The 17,152-nt window shown below is 42.3% G+C and overlaps 2 protein-coding genes across 6 annotated transcripts in view; one reads left to right on the top strand and one right to left on the bottom strand.

Annotated features, from left to right (window-relative positions):
• LOC119549876 (RNA polymerase II elongation factor Ell) overlaps window positions 1-17,152 on the top strand; it is a 41,366-nt gene that overhangs the window by 13,629 nt on the left and 10,585 nt on the right. For 2 of the 5 annotated variants that reach the window (XM_037858177.1, XM_037858179.1), the window contains exons 2-7: window positions 5,412-5,652; window positions 7,610-8,235; window positions 8,829-8,961; window positions 9,079-9,305; window positions 10,177-11,223; window positions 11,553-11,984. In XM_037858177.1, coding sequence (XP_037714105.1) covers window positions 5,412-5,652; window positions 7,610-8,235; window positions 8,829-8,961; window positions 9,079-9,305; window positions 10,177-11,223; window positions 11,553-11,984 — 2,706 coding nt within the window. Of the gene's footprint in view, window positions 1-5,411; window positions 5,653-7,609; window positions 8,236-8,828; window positions 8,962-9,078; window positions 9,306-10,176; window positions 11,224-11,552; window positions 11,985-12,741; window positions 13,002-17,152 lie in introns of those variants that run through there. The other 3 variants (XM_037858178.1, XM_037858180.1, XM_037858181.1) reach the window with 3 other exon arrangements.
• LOC119549878 lies at window positions 539-5,207 on the bottom strand. The gene is made up of 4 exons (XM_037858183.1): window positions 5,050-5,207; window positions 3,329-3,456; window positions 1,059-1,112; window positions 539-885 (listed from the first exon to the last, which is right to left on the bottom strand). Exons 1-4 carry the CDS (start codon window positions 5,129-5,131, stop codon window positions 658-660), a joined length of 492 nt encoding a protein of 163 aa, XP_037714111.1. The 5' UTR covers window positions 5,132-5,207; the 3' UTR covers window positions 539-657.

The following is a 17,152-nucleotide window of genomic DNA, read 5'->3' on the forward strand; positions in this document are numbered from 1 at the left end:
TAAAAGGGTTTAATTAGGGCGGTTTGATGTTGGAACTATATAAAAAGAAGTCCACTTAGGGAGTTACACCAAGAGAAAAAGGGAAGTAGGTGTAATTACACAATATTTTAAAACTTTCAGTTCTACTTATAACGAAATTCGGACTCTTGTTTGCATTACTAAGTAAGTACGTTTACTATTTTCTAAATTTGGAATCACCTTATATACATTTTATAAAAACATATTCCAAGCATTCATATGTTTCAAAAGTATGAATATAATATCCTTTACTATTACTGTGCTTATGCTATACTGTAAGAAAATTATTTTATTAATTGAGCAAAATCGTGTGTGCATAAACACCGTTTAATGAACTCGATAATACACGAAAGTTGACTATGAACTTAGCCTTAAAGCATTCAATTCTAAGGCACAGCCCACTCAATTCTATAGAGCTCTATATAATTTTTAATAAAATAGGACACCTCTGCTGATATTCAAAATTGCATGAAATTCATAGCATAAACGTACTATATGCCTCTTTTCTAAGTGTGTATAATAGGGATTTATTGCTCCCTTACCATCTGTTTTCAGGATTTTTTTTTATTCCCCCCCTGCAAAGTGCTCAATATGGCACGGTATTCCAAGCTATCATATTCTAATACCATTTTTATTTGCCTAAGCTAATTGCCAAAGTGCCGGGATAAGAAAAACGAAGAGTGACCAGGGAGTAAGAGACATCCCTTGGCCATTATTTTTTCCTGGAACTATGGCATTATGGATGCCACTGCCCCCAGCTCCATTGGTTGAGTTCTTAACCCGACCATTGTGTCCATTGCAGCGGTTCTGCTGGCAGGATGTGTAGTAAGTGCGAAATGTTTCATCTGGCCTGTTTCCGTACAGCATCTGCAGTATAAAATACAATAAAGTTCTAATCTGTTTATTTTCATAAAAGCCAATCAAAATATGATATGAATTTCTAATATCTATGCATATTTATGGTTTGAAATATACATTTTTATTATATGAAAAGCAAATATAACATGATTTTCTATGTAAATATTACTGGTTTCACTTACCACCGGCTCGTCCTGGCAGTCGCGCAGGAAGGACATTACCTTGCTCGAGTTGCGCTGAAATGGGAATGGAAATGGGAATCCACATTACAAATATCTGTGTGACTGATTAATGACACTCGCACTCGCCTCCCCGCCACCAATCATCACACTTGGCCACGAGGGCTTATTTGCATTTCGCATATCGTATCTGCGAATCTGCGAATCGAATTTGCATTTGCCCTCGTTTCAGCGGGCAAAGTAATTAATGCCCCGAGTCCCAAGTTCCCAAAAGGGGGGATTGCAGTTGGGGCTGCTCTGAAGCGGCACCGAAGCAATCTATGACCCCAAAGCTAATGCGTAAACAAAGTTCACACTAGGGACACACGGAGTGGATGTATAGGGATATGGATAGAGAGTTGGACAAAGTTTTAATTGCATTGCAGTTCGCTGGCAAATGGCAATGCGAAATGCGACTAACATCTAACATAAGTTTCGGAGCACGACTTCTTTGATCCACCGAAATTCAATCAGCGAATTCGGCCCGTCTAATGAGGCACTTGCAAATTTCGAAACCTCATCTGGTTATATAAGAACCGAAAGCGGAATGGGGGCTTTAAAGTAGGCGACAAAGTTAACTTTGTGGGGGTGTAAGCTGGCCTAAGCATTCCATGGGATTGGGTTTGGCATCCCGCCTATGTGGAGTCGATGGGTGTCCTCCCCCCAAATACTATGTGTGCTCTTTACACGCCCTTCTGGCTTTCCATTAAATTATGGTAATGGATTTTTTATGCACTCGGTTCTTGTGCTTATTTTACGCCCGCTTTCCCTTTCGTTTCCCGGCTCTTTTGATTTGAGCCGCTTACTGGTGAAAATTAAAGCCAGACGAGCTGCGTCAATACTGTGGAAATAATCAAGGAGTGGAGCTTCATCAAGCGTCTGCACTTGATTGCTACGCAGAAAGAAGACTTAACCCTCTGAGAATAATTCTCTTTTGTTTGAAATCAAGAAGAATCAAGGGCTTAACGAAATGTCTAGTCGTCAGTTATTTAAATTTTTAGAAATTGTTAGTCAAAATCGATGAGAAATAATTAAAATGTAACTGCGGGTTTCACTGTATTTTGGGTAGATCCTAATATAAGTGCTAAAATACTATCGATGAAATATAAAAAGGAAACGTTTTTATATGGCATTTCAAATAAGGAACGGAACAATTTTATATAACTGAAAATATCTACACCTAATACAAGACTAAAGCATAAACTACCTAAAATTTGGTTAATCATTTCCCAATAACACAGTATAAAATTGAAATTTTAAGCCATATATGACCTGAAAAGTCCAACATTTTTCTGGGTGTGCGAATTGGAAAGTTTTTTTCAGCTTCAACGCTCACATTACTCATACGCCGCGAGGGCCGACAGAAAGTGCAGCTCAGGATTCAATTAGTCGGAGTACAGAGCTGGCACGATTTAATGGTTCCTCGCATTTTTTATTTGTTAGCCTGTCCTTTACGTGAGAGTCGCTAATTTTCTGAAAGGGGCAAAACTTTAGCTGTAGCAACATTTAGCCGAACAAAGTTGGACGATGCATAAAATCAGGCATTCCATGTGTTACTTTGTTGCCGCAACAGCTGCGCTGCGGCAGCTCGAAATTGGGAGTGTGTCTGCAGATGGCTGCCGGCGTACGTGAAGAGTTAAACGCTCCGCAATTCTCGTCCGCCGACGCCCAGGAACATTTGCGGCACGTTCGACGGCGTTTTATGACCAGGGAGAAGTTTTTCCGGCTTCCACTATATTTCCACACACATTGATGGGCGGAAAGTGTATGTACTTTTGTACTCTTTTCCCAGCCGAGTAGGCAGAACTTTTTGCATCTCTAATCTTAAAACATCGAAATATTTACATTTTTAGAATTTCAAATGTTAGAATTAATGTCATAGTATCATTTTTATGATATGCTAATACCAAAAAAACACATCATACAATTTTTATGATCCTAATATTATGTGAGCAGAGCAAAGTGTTAAGGAATATAATATGAAATAAATTATATGATGTCATCAGGAACATATACATTTACATTTACATTTTTTGAATCTCTAATCTTAAATCATCGAAATATTTAAATTTTAAGCACTTCAAACCTTAGAATTAATTGAATGGTGTCTTTTTAAGATATGTTACCAAAAGAGCATCAGATAAAAAAGTATTTAGGCATAAGATATGGAACATATTATATGATGTCATCAGGAACATAAGCTTTCCCTATAGGGAAAAATAGCACACACTTACCAGCAGTTCCTGGCGCATCGTCACACAGTACTTCTTGGTGCAGTTGATCGCACGCACTGCACTGGCGTTGTTCAAGCAGGAGGTATCACTGTACCCATCCAAATAGCTGCATGCATAGCAATCGAGTGCTGTAAAGTGTACGATATATAAAAGAGGATTGAACGAGGTCATGACGTTGCCTTTCGTTTTCGTTTCGTTGTTTTCGAATTCAAATTTAATTTTGATGATCATCGTAATGATCGTGTTGTCGCTGTGCTTTTCTTAGAATTTATTAATAGCCACCCCCCAGCAGTGGATGCAATAACAACAAACATTAGCATCTATAAAAACACAATAATTAATTGAATTTAAGTGAGAATTTTGGCAGCAGACTTTCTGTCTATTTGCCAACTGGCACGACAACGTCCTCGACATGTATCGCCGGCTATATCTATCCGAATGCGTATACGCGGAGCACATTCTAAATTTGAATCAGCCTTTTGTGTAATAACAATGACGTCAATGGCCCCACTAGTGGCCACTGCTTCAGACCGAGATGTGTAAACGGATTGATGACACGAGACTTTTGGGCCGACCCTCGACAATGGTACATACCCGTCAAAAGAAACGGCATTGAGATGGTGGGGATCGTAGTCCCTAGCTCTTACCACGAACACGGTTCTATTTCTGTTGTGATTTTGCATTATGAGTTCTGCATAAAAGTGTAACCGCGGGGATCGTTCTTGGCACGCTTCGATACGGTTCGCGGTATTCAAAAGATAGAACATTGTATCATCTCGAGTAGAACAGTCACAATGGGCTCAAATCTGCGAAAAATTCTAATTATTTTATAGGATATTTGCTCTAAATATATGGCATCGATGGGAATTTAACGATTACTCATTATGTAAAAATAACAACTACAATGCAGACGATTCAGCAATATTTGCTGAAAATATTGAAACTATCTGATTTTGATGTAAAATTAAATTCAGAGTACTGTAGAAATTATGCGATTAGTCATATAATTAAATTTAATGATTATAATGCAAGCATATTGATATATATCTGAGAGATCTGTTCTTTAAAATCACTGTGTTCAATAGTGTAGTATAAATTGAATAATTATTCTTATTTTAAACCATATTGTTATAATCACATATATAAATATTTCATATTAGAAGGCATATAGGGTTCTCCTCAAACATGACAGAAGTCCTTTGTAATTTCCATAAGTGTAAACTTCAATTCTAAATATAACCATTGAGCTTGAGTGCCCTCAGTTCCCATTCCACTGTGCCTGGAAGAACTCGCAGTTGGGAACTCGCAGGTCTTTGAATAATGATTTGTATCATCTTTTGTGAGGCAATCAATAAATTTGAACGCGGTCACAGGCGAGTGACGTCGACAGCTGAACTCGACAAAAACATTACGAAGTGAACCGAACCGAATTGTAAGAATAGAACGGAAGGCACAGTTCTGTGAATTCAAATGGGTATCCATGTCCGTGTCGAGAAAAATGAGGGAAATGAGTGCCAAGAACATTTCAAATTCACCTGATTTTTCTCGCTAATTTTCCGCTGAGTTATGAGACGTAGAATGGCAATTTCGCAATAAAACAGCTAATTAAGTTAAACGGAAAACGATCCGCTAAGCGAGCACTCAGTGCCACTCAGTGGGTAAGGTTAGGATTTGGTGTAGGTGGGTGTTTGGATGATTGAAGAACCCCTTTAGGAATATACCATTCGAGAGGGTTGCTGACATTAAGGCGACACAGAGTCCTGTGAAGAGTACGGATTTTGACAGTCCGAGCGGCGAATTCATGGCTCTGACTTCTATTGAGATTCAGGCTCTGACAGCTGTAGACGCGAATCCGAATCCGGAATTTGAATTCCGGAATTGTTGGCTTCGACGGCTGGCACTTGACTGACTCGTCGAGTGGAGTTCGATAGTCGTACGCGGCGATTGATGTTTGACACATGGCAAACAATGAGCGATACAAGTACCTACAAATATACCCCTTCTTATCAAAGGCAAACACGGAATGCGTCTTTATTTGAGCTGTAATTAATGGAAACCATTTCACTATTTCCTTGTTTTCCAGCCCGACCGCTATGTCCCCGGCTCCCCCATCTTCCGCGACACCAGCAGCCCAACGCCCCACCCCGCCCTCGCGGGGCCTATAACATCACCGCCCACCTCAGCCTCCTCCGCCTCCGCTTCCGCCTCCGCCTCCTCCTCGCCGTCCCCCTCCGCCACCGTCGCCAGCAGCACCGCCAGCAACAGCACCACCGCACCAGGAGCACCAACAGGATCAGCAACGTCCAGGAGCCGAGGAGTCAGAGGTGGGTACAGGTTTAATTAATATAATACTTCACATTTACATGGAAACCACGTAATTGAGTTTTAAAACTGCCGTTTTTTAGTAGAATATTGAAAAAAGTTTTGATATTACCTAGTTCCTATGTTTCTTATTGCAATAAGTTAAGATAAGACTTATAAGATAAGATGAGACGCTCTTTAGGAAAACTTGAAGAATATATATAGGTTTAAGGGGCCTTTCGCAGCACATAAAATGGTTTTCGTTTCTTATAAATATTTACAATAGAGTTAAATGGTATTAAATTTTTTATTTGGATTTCAGTTGCTCTAATCTACAAGATCTTTTGGCAGTAGTTTAAATTTATGTTGAATATAATTTATGTTTTAAAACCCCTATATCATACAAAAAGTATAAGTATTATTCGAGCAAAATTAGGAATATATTTTTTTTTTCAACATGGAAGACCTGAAAGAAAACACAAAAAAAAAATATTACACGTTATTACCATAATACATTTTATAATATTCTGTGATTTTGAAATTATTTTTCAAATGTTTCCTAGAAAATGAATTTTTTCAATTCCCAAAAACATTTCCTCTAGCTGAAACCCATTTTTTTCTGTGTGTAGGATAAGATTTGTGGTCTGATGGCTGATAGTTGACACAGTTTTTGCGACATTTGTGTAAATAATGTACAATGGAAACATGCAAATGGCCCTGCCCGTATAATTTCCGGCCCTGTCAAACTTTGCGCGAATTCTGGGCCAAAGTCTTCGTCGGAGTCGACCTCTTTTTGCGCCTCGAGTTCCCTGACCTCCGCCGATCCGAGTGTCGCCCCTCGAATGGACTTAGCTGGGGGGGGGGATGGCGACCTTATAGGGAATCTGGTTGAGTGCGATTGGATAAACAACCACAATTAGAAGGGGGAGCGGAAGGGTAGACAGACCGAAGACCGGGATATTCTGTCGTCCGGTCCGCACAATTAATTGTGGAATGGAATTCGATTATTTGATGATTATTATCTCAGCGCCGTTTGATTGTGTGCTTTGTTTTCCCACGAAAAGTTCGCCCTGCTTACGTGCGAAAATCTCTCGCCCTTTCCGCATTTTGCGGCCAGGGAAAGTCCCCGGGGACACGCCATTCTCCACTGGGGATCGTAGACCAGTTACCCCCTGTTCGGGGTTGAGTCACCTAATGGCGCAACATGTGAGCCACCGGCGAATGAGGTGCCCGTGTCACGCTAGAGTCCATCGATTTTATTTGTTGATTTAGGATACAACAGCGACTGTTGGAGGGGGCGGAAGCTCACAGTTCGGTTGGAAATCATACATATTCAACCAGTATTCCAAGAATTTTTGTATAAGCCTTTTTTTAACGCATTTTTATTCTCATTCACTGAATTCTTGGAATTATGTTTCAATTAAAATGGGGTATAATTGCAATTGTAACTCAGTTTACCGAAGGGAAAAATGTAATTAAATAAATGACAGAGCAATACAGTTCTTAGTACTAAGGGGTTTACATAATTCCGGGTACTCAAAGACTTTACAAAAGTAAACCAGTCTATTAAATTACCTTATTGCTGAACGATGGAACAAGTTGGATCCAAAAATTCTTATTTAAAATCAAATGGTTTGGCGACAAGGAAATTGTTTTTATAAACTACAAGAAAATTTTTAAAATCACAATTTGAACGGTTAGAAATTTATATAACCCCTAATATAATAAGATAAATCTAAATAATAAGACAGTTCTAAAATAAAATAGATTACAACATATTTCTAGAAAGCAACATTTGGTTTAAAGTGTAGTTTGGTCTTAAAAAGATGAGCAACATATTGTATTTGTGTAGTTTACAACCCCATTATGAGCAGCCACAATGGTTAACCGCAGGCTCTAAATTAAAGGGTCCCAAAGGGAAACCGCAACTGTCTTTGGCTTGTCATAACTGACTTTCTATTTCCTTTTTGTATCCTGCAGCCATGACGGCATCCCTAGCTCATGCCGCACAGGGTAACCACAACAACAATAGCAACAGCAGCAGCAACAACAACAGCAGGAGCAACTCCAACTCCAACTCCATATCCGGAAAGTCCAAGCCACCGGCTGGTTACATGAGCACCCGATCGGCGGCAATGATGGCCTTGGCTTTGGGTCAAACCTCGGGCGGCAGGAGCGACAAATCACCAACCGCACCCCGAGCCGCCTCACCCGCCCAATCTCAATCCCAATCGCAGTCACCGCATCCCGGTGCCAGAAGGATATCGAATGCCTCTTCTCTGCCCAACAACGTGACCAGGTCGAAGCCATCTACGCCCACGGCGACCAGGGCGGCCGCCCAGCTAAACGGTTCCGGTCTCTTCTCCGGCGGCAGCAACTCCAGTGGCTCCGACAACGATGGATTCAGTGCGTCCGGCTCTTCGGCGGCCACAGCTCTCCGGCGGCTGTACTTCAAGAGCGGGCGGAGCATCAAGAACAAGATCAATGCCTCGACCACGTCGGCGACTCCTCTGAACGGACTTCCCTTGAATCCCGTGTCCAGTGCCTATCACAACTCCGTTGGCGGACCCATGCACAATATGACAACTGCAGGTGGAGTGCCTAAGGTAAATATTGGGGATAAGATGGAGTAATCTACATATTTAATGGGTAATTATATTAAGGAAGTTGGTTCATTTGTGGGATTATAGATTAAAGACTCTTGTAGACCTTAATTTTATTTAAGGAAATTTATAAAGATGCGTTTACTAACATTTTTTTATCAACGTTGTCTATGTGCCATATAAAGATATATAATATATTAAGCTCTCATACATATATGAACGTCGGATTTTACGTGAAATGGTTTTTTTAAATATTATTTCCAGCCACATTTGCTAGGTTTAAAAATGTTTGTATAAAACCACAATCACATTTATGCATAATCCAATTTTCGGTTAGAGCAAAAATCAATTTAAATCGGGTAAATAATGGCAAAGTCTACTCGAAACTTCTTTTATTTCTTTGTTTAAAGCTAAATAGGGACTAAAATCTATAGTCGGATGGTCTAAGCACGGACAATCCTCTTGAAATTCATGGCTTAACTAATTTAAGAGAATTAAACCAAGGCTTTTTAGTTATTTGTTATGTGGGATATCTATCATTTTTCAAATCACTAAGTATTAACAGACCCAAAGTAATTGCTCTACTCCGCTTACAGCTGGTGGTAATGGGCACCTCATCGGCCTCTATTCCGGATACCACCATCAACACGTCCACGGACTCGGCCTGCACCCTCATCACGAACGTAACCCACACGGACACCTCTGAGACGTGCGACTCCCTGGACTTGGGTAAGAGCACACATCCTGATTTGATTGTTTGATTGATGTCCTCGCGGGCCGCATTAATTAATCAACTAATCAATCTGGCCCGCTCCTTCGCGGGTTACTTGTCCATTCCCTTCTCAGGTGACAACTCGGGACCCAGCGAGCCGCTATTCAGTTCGCTGGAGGAGCCGCTCCTCACCGCCGTCCACATCGATTCGGAGCACGAGGGATTCGGAGGAGTGGGTGGCATGGGCGGCCACATGGGCGGTGTGGGAGGTGCCAATGGACGCGGTGCCACTGAGCTGGAACTAACGAGCTGTTCGAGGTACCCGCCCAGGCCCGACATGAATCTCCAGGACAGCGTCGAGGTACGGAACGGAATTAAATTCCGGATTAAGTCCGCTTGGCCAGCAACCGCTTCCGGCACTGAATCATGTGATTATTTACTTCGCATTGTGCTCTGAAGTCACTCGAGGGTACCTGAAGTGGTTCTTTGTTCCGTTTTAAAGCCTGGAATTCAGCTTATTCTTCGGTGCTGTTTAAAATTCCATAAATATAAATCTTTCTAAATTTATTATTAGCAATTTTAACAAATGGGAGTCGCTATCATCGTGAATCAAAGTCAAGAACAGCTTCAAAAAGAAATGAGCAATTTGTTTAATGGGATAATAAATAAGACCGAAAATGAAAGAGTTTAATTTTGAAAGCCTACACTGATAATAAAACGTAGTAAACTCAAGGCTATCAAATTAAATTTCCATATTTATCTATTGAAGTGTTTTTTACTTTAAATGTGGAAATATTTAATTTAACAATTATAGTTAATTTAAAGATTTTTTTAAAGATTTTTTTTTGTAATAAACTAAAATATTTCAAGTAAATATGAACATTTCTGATATAATCAACCTCTGTTTAAATATTTTCAAATTAAATTTATTATATTTTAAATTTCAAGTATGCTGATATATATTGTTTCCATTTCAGTTTTTATCAGTGTGCTTGATATTTCAGTTTGATGAGGACATTGATTTAGTAAAATAATACCACCCCTTAATTGCTACACAGTTTTCCCATAATTTTCTTCTTCGGCTTCCAAGGCCGCGAGTCTTGTAAATGAATCCTGAAAGAAGCAATAAGCTTCACTATTTATTGATTGCTTTGAGTGCATATATTAGCCTTATGGTGCAACCTATAAACTGTTACTACATCCTCCATTACTTTACCCTTTTTGCCTTGCAGAGCCAGGAGTCCTGTTTGTCCATCCTGACCGGCGAGCCTTCTTCCACCACCCCACTCCTCTCCTCGCAGCGGCGCCACCCGACGGGCGGTCACTCGCCGGGCAGCCAGCGGGAGGAGCGGCGGGGGCGGGAGCGGGAGCCCAGCACGGCTCCACCGCCCACTCGAGGGCGGGAGCACTTCACCTTCGACCCCCCGCAGTCACCCAAGTCAGCGCGCAGCAGCGAAAAGTCCGCCAGCCACTTTACCTTCAAGAGCTATGGTAATGAGTCGGGAAAGGACATGTCAGCAGGATCTGTAACTGGAGGAGGAGGAGGAGGAGGAGGAGGACCTGGACCGGGGGCTGCAGGCAATGGGGGCGTGGCCGCCAGCGAGGGCGATGAGGAGGATGACGAGCGCAGCGGCGAGAGCGTTGGCAATCGCAGCAAGAAGCTGCGACCCCGGGAGCGTGACCCCAACCACATCTCGCCCAGCGTGTCGCCGTCTCACAGTCGACGGGCAAGTCCTAAGCGGGAGAAGCGGCGAACCACGCCCATCGCCTCCACGGGGGCCATAGCCAAGGTCAGCTCGGCACCGCCCACAATGAAGGAGGCGAATTTCTTTGGCAGCTCCGGGAAGCAAAAGCCATCCAGACAATCCCAGAACATTCCGCCCCACCAGCTATCCCCATCCGCCCAGCAGCGGAAGTACTCCTCCAGCTCCTCGAGCGGAAGCAGTGAGAGATGCCTAAGGGAGGCCACTGGGCCCGGCACCATGTTCCCCTTCGATCGCGAGGCCCTCGACTACGAGCGCATCCAGCGGGAGTGCTTCGCTCCCAGCTCCACGACGGCCAGCAACAGCAGCGATTCGGAGGCGGAGAACTGTTCCGTGTACGAGAGGAAGTCCGGAGCAGACATCTTCCAGCAGTACTCGCGCTTGAGCCACCAGGAGCAACTGCAGCAGCACTACCAGGAGCGGGATCGTCCCCCCTCGCGCAAGAACTCCAAGCGCATACGGCCGGACTCGGTGATCCACACGACCATCCGGGAGAACCAGCAGTACGTGCCCCAGGTAAATCCTGTTCCTTGGAGTGATCAATTTCCCTGCTTATGCTTACTAGTGTGTAAAACTTAAGCTAGTGTTAGCCAAGTAACAACTTTAATGTCTATTTACAGCCTTGTTGCACTTAGGGTATTCCCTAAACTGTTGAAATGCTTAATTGCTTTTGTCAGCTGTGCCATACATACTCCATTTTTGGTAATCTCAGCAATTCAACAACCTTGAAACGAAATGTCACATTATTTCATTAAAAATTCATGGCAACTCTGTAACATTTTAGCATGACTAGTACCTAGTTCTCTATTTCTGTCAAAATTAGCCTTAATAATAATTTGTTTAAGGTGTTCTACGATTTGAAACAGGTGCCCCAGTCGGATGCCTTCTATCCCCAGGCCAAGTCCTCCTCCTCGCCCAGCGATCACTCCTATGCCGAGCTGAACAAGTTCGAGGACATTGCCAGCAAGTTTGAGCAGATCCCGCCCAAGCACGGCTCCATATCCGGATCGGGTTCGGGATCGGGGTCCCTGTTGAATCTGCATCACATGATGCCCAGTCCGTGCAGCGAGTCCGCCGTCAGTCCCACGGACTCCGCTCGCCGAAGATCCTTCAAGAGCAAGCAGCGGCACCAGAAGGAGGAGCACTTCTACATCCAGACGGAGGATCGCAGCGGGCCAGGAGGCGGCAGCGGGAACGGACCCATCAACGTGACCGCCAATCCCCTGGAGGCGGCCGCCGTCTGCAAGCAGCCACGCGCCACAATCGTCGTCCAGCAGGTGAGTACAGTTGGGGATGAAATATTAGCAATCACTATATCTTATGGTTTTCTGTATTTATTGCAAAATTTAGTGTCGGTGATTCGGTCGATTTTAAAAATTCCACCTAATCATTCAGGGAAGGAAATTTCTTATTAAAAGTTTAAAAGATATCTTAGATTTCTTATGAAATTGAAATTTATCATTCCTCTTTATTTGAACTGCCTACTTTTATAATAAAATCACTTGAATACAATAAATTTCTTATAAGTGATAGTAGTTCTTGGATGTGTATTAAACATTACATTGCATTTTCCAAGAAACTCTCAGTTGTCATAGATATTTCATAGATTTCCTATGAAACTGCAACACATTATCACTTTTTCTTTTACCTGTCTATTTATACAACTAAAATCAGTAGAAAGCAATAAGTTCCTTACAAAGGATAGTAATACCTGAATGTGTAATACCATTTCCCAAGAAACTCTCAGTTGTAATGTAGATAATGAGTTCCTATTGATTTATGGGCAGGTTCTATTGACAACGTCTTCCTAGCACATCTCTGGGGGCACATAAGATAACGGAAGCTCTCTTTGTCCATCTCTCCAGCTTCGATTCGCTCCCTTGTGGGGTCTTCCGCTCGTACCGCTTTGTCTGTTCTCACCCACTCCCACTTTTGCTCTCGCCGTATAGTATCTCCCTCTCTCGGCCGATTTTCACAGCTAATAAAATGGGGCGCGCGCCGCCGATCTCGTCAGTTATAGAGAGCAATCCGAAAGCAAAGCATCGCCATTAAAGAAACGGAATCGCGAAGAATCAGATACAAGTACCGTTTATAACAGATCGTGTTGTTTAGTGCCAACCTGTTAGTGTTCGCTATGTAAACGCAGTGACTTAAGGACAAAATAAGAGTCAATAACAAGACAATACCATATACATTTAAATACCATTTCAAAGTCTATAAATCGAGTGAAGCAGTGAGTCATGGCGCCCTTCTACAAACGCATCTGTCGCAGTCTTTCAAAGCGATACAAGGAGGTAAACTATAATTTGCTTGGGTAAATCCCACAAATCTTGCTGCGACATGCATATGTATATCCCCTTCAGTTAAGGGACATCCCACAAAATCCCTGACGCGCCCGCCTGATTGATTTTGCTAATGAGCCAAAGACCAGCCGGGGGCTGGGTCTCCAATAGGCCTCCCATAGATACATAGGTACACAGATAAGATAACAAGTTGATGCCTTGATCCATCGAACAACCGATATGCGAGATTTATCGACTACCAGTGACGTCAATTTGGCCATAAATTTGTATACCGCTCCGCTTTGCTTGGGTCCTAGATAGTGGTTATGGATTAATTCCTGCCTAGATCGGAATTCGGGTATACCGTTATCGACTGGAGACACCCACTTATGGCTATGAATATTGCGACACAATCGCCGCTTCAGTGAATGAGTTTCTGACCCACAATGATTTTGTCGTAAATAATTAAAATGTTGCAACTGACAGCGAAATATGGGGGTATCTTTATTATTCCGTACATCTCGCAGATGACAGCTGTCAAAATAAACTACCACAACAGAGCGAGGGACCCAGTTGCCCAGTTTATAGAGAGAGTCCAACCGTCGGTCCAGTGCCAGATCGCAGGTTGTTTTCGCCTTATTTATTTACTTGCTCAAATCGTATCATAAAAACATAAAAGCAAAGGCCGCCGCAGTCAAAACAGTGGGGGGGGGGGCTCAAAAGGGGCGGGAACTTGTCATAGACCCAGACACATATATATATAGATATAGCTATCTGATGGGGTTTATTTAACGATTTCATTGTAAACGGCAGTGAGTTAGCATTTCATTCTTCGAACTTTTGCCCATTATGCATAAAGAGAGAGGGAAAATCATTGGGGATGCTGGAGCAGTGCATATATATGGACTCACAAACAGATTCAGATAGATTATAGATGTTCGTTGCAAAGGCATTTCCTGGTGGGAGAAAAAAAACACAACAACAGCCAGGCATATACTATATACATATATGTGGCGCACTGGGAGGAAATTGTATTTTCATCCAAAACAAGCCAAAAGAATGACGTCCGGAACGGAGATTTTCCAAAGAACCAAGTCAAGGGGCATCATCCTCCTTTATTTAGTGGGCCAGCCTTCAATCAGGTGTAAAGTGTAATTGTTTCGCGCGCAGATCGATTGGCGCCATAAGTTTCGAATTCGGGGTGTGCGTGTATGGGCATCGGGCGGTATAAATCTACATAAATTGCAAGAGTCCCTGCGATACCTGGCGATTTATCTACCGATTCTACCCCGTTCACCTTGCTCCTTTGGCGAATTATTAGCAGGCACGCACTTGGTTGCGAATGCAGCCTTGTGGATAATCGTAGGTGGGTGGTGGGAGGTCTCGTTTGGAGGTTGTCTAATCCCCCCAGCACTCCCCCACCATGCCACTTCCACCTTCAAAGTAAACATCGGCTGAAACGCAAACATGTTTCCAGTTTTTCCCCCCATTGTCGGTTGTTTCCTATTGATTTTACATTGAGTGGTCGAATGGTTTCCTTTGATTGCAGGCAAATGTGTGCGAGAATGCATTTGAAGTTGGTTCGCCTTGGATGCCATAAACCGACGTGTCCTTGCTGGCTTTTCCGCCTTAAACGGTTGCTCTGCCCAGATCTCAACCATAATTACCCAAATCACACAGAATAACTCGACAGACTAATTAGCCATTATTTTTTATCACTAAGACTACACACATTTATTGGCTGGCTCAGCCTTCAAAGGTCAGTTTCGCGCACAATTTCTTGGCACTTTTACTGGACGCCGCGGCCATTCACTCTTTTAGTTTGTGGAAAAAGGCAGAATGTGCCGATCATTGATACTTGATAAATGGCCAAAACGGTTATTGACTCTGCCAGGGCCACAATATCCAATGGGGCTAATTATAACGCGGGAATGGCCAAAACATTACCAGGAGTTGAGTTTTAGTGTCTAGGGTTGTGGTCAGGGACTCGATTAGACTCACCTCAACCTTAGCACAACGATTTGAACCCACTAATTGCCCCGACCTGGATTGAACTCTCCTCCCAGCTGGACACCGCTGCGTATACTTGATAATGGCCAACGGGTCGGCTACTTAATTCGTCCACTTGATACCCCCCATTTCCCAGTTCTAGTGGTTTCTGACCCCCGCAGCTATTTCGGAATCACTTTCCCTGCTTTTTTTTTTGAGGGCACTGTGCCTCTGGGCAGATTCAGACTCAGTAGGCCACTCTGCTCGAGGCCAATTGCCTTATAAAGTGACATTAATTGGTTGATTTATGAACGGGGCCCGCACCTGGGCCAGTTTGCATCCTCCTTTGATTTCGAATTCATTGACCCCATTTGGCGCGGCGAAGGCTACTGCTGCATTTGCTGCGGCTGCGGCTGCATCTGAATCTGCATCTGTACTTTCTGCAGCCGAGCCATAAATAAACCTTTGCTATAAATAAAAATGTACAAGGAGATATAGATATGTGAGCGTTGTGCTCTTGTTATTGTGCACATGCCTCGGATGCCAAAAGTAATCGTTCGCGGAAACGCTTTCCAGCCAGCGAATAGTTGGTTGCAGGTTATTTACCTGGCATGCTGCACTTTGCACTTTTCCCACCAGACACGAGAACATTTTCTGATGGCAAGAAAATCCCCTAACGAGAAGAAATCACCCGAAATTGTTCACTTTGTTCTGGGGAAAAGCGGTCCATCAAAATCAAATCGCAGACACTTTCGTGATTAGTGGGGCAAAATTATGGTGTTTGGAATATCACAATTTAAACAGGCACTGCCTTCAGTAATGTTATGTTTTCCTTTCGCAGCCAGAACAAATCGCTGGGCCAGCCCCCCCAGATTTCCGTGTTTTCCGAGTTTTTCGAGTTTCCCCGAGAACGCTTTTTATTTTTAATATTCGTGCGGCATGAAAATAGCCAGAAAACCTGGCCACCCCGACCGCTGGCTCTTTAGCCGGATTTCACAGGCGATTGAACACAGAGCGGCGTAAAAATGAAACAAAAACATGGAAAAAAGTGATTTGCATGCATGGCGCTCGCCATTTTCCAAACACACACTTAGCAAACTAAATGTATTTTTAAACGATGCCAAAATTGGAGGAGAGCTTTTCCAATCGATGGGGTGTGAAATGAGTTCTGGCAGCTCCTGTAATATCAATTATAATTTATGCGGGCATTCTGCATAGCTGAGGCCGAGCATTTGCAGTTTGCATTGGCCTAAACAAAACCGAATCTAATTGCATTCCAATCTGGCCTACTGTTTATGCTTTTCTCCTCTAAGCACTTTGTACTTGATTAATTCCAGTCAATCTGGCTTTGATTCCTGCCATTTTGCACGTAGTCCAAGCCTTTGACAAACCCCTTTTTTTGGGGGTATACTTATCTCGCTTTCTATCTATTCGAATTCCCAACATTTTATCTGCCTGTTTTTCGGGAGGGCTATACATTTTCCTAACACCTCGAATCGGTTGCTTTTTAATTGCCGATTTCCAAGAGATGGGATACACAATTCCACTGCGTAGTTCTATACAGCATTAGCAGGGAATCTTTAAAAATGTTTGTATAAAAAGTTAAAAAGAATGCGAATATGACTTGTAGTTACCCATTGAAATTTAACAAAAATGTTTACTATTTAAATCCAATTAAAAATAGAAAAATTAAAATAGAAATTCTTTATAACATACATTGTAAATTATCAAAGGATAGTTTAAAGAGTTTTTTAATTTTATTTCCTTTGCTTTGATGTATTTCAAATTAAAAATCCTTATTCAATTTAACAGTACTCAATAGTATTTAATTTGTATTAAACTTTCCTTGATTATTTTGTAACAAAATCAAGTTGTCTCAGTGCAAACTTAAAGTACTTAAAATGTATTTCTTAATGGTATTTTGTATGCTCTTTGGCAAGTGGAAGTTTGCGCAGTTTACCAACTATGTTGTATGGCAAACTAAACATTGTTATGATCAGAAGTTCCAAAGCTAAAATTGTATCCAAGTTGCAAACAGTCAAGAAGAATGAATTTAAGTGTACTATTAAAAACAATTCTATAGAAATATTAAATTCTCAAATGCTAACGTACAAGTTCTGTTCTTCATCGCACTTCTTTCCCGCTTTTTGGGGAACTCTGGGGTGTGTGTGGCA

The sequence above is a fragment of the Drosophila subpulchrella genome, chromosome 2R (assembly GCF_014743375.2).
Source record: "Drosophila subpulchrella strain 33 F10 #4 breed RU33 chromosome 2R, RU_Dsub_v1.1 Primary Assembly, whole genome shotgun sequence".
Lineage (NCBI taxonomy): Eukaryota > Metazoa > Arthropoda > Insecta > Diptera > Drosophilidae > Drosophila > Drosophila subpulchrella.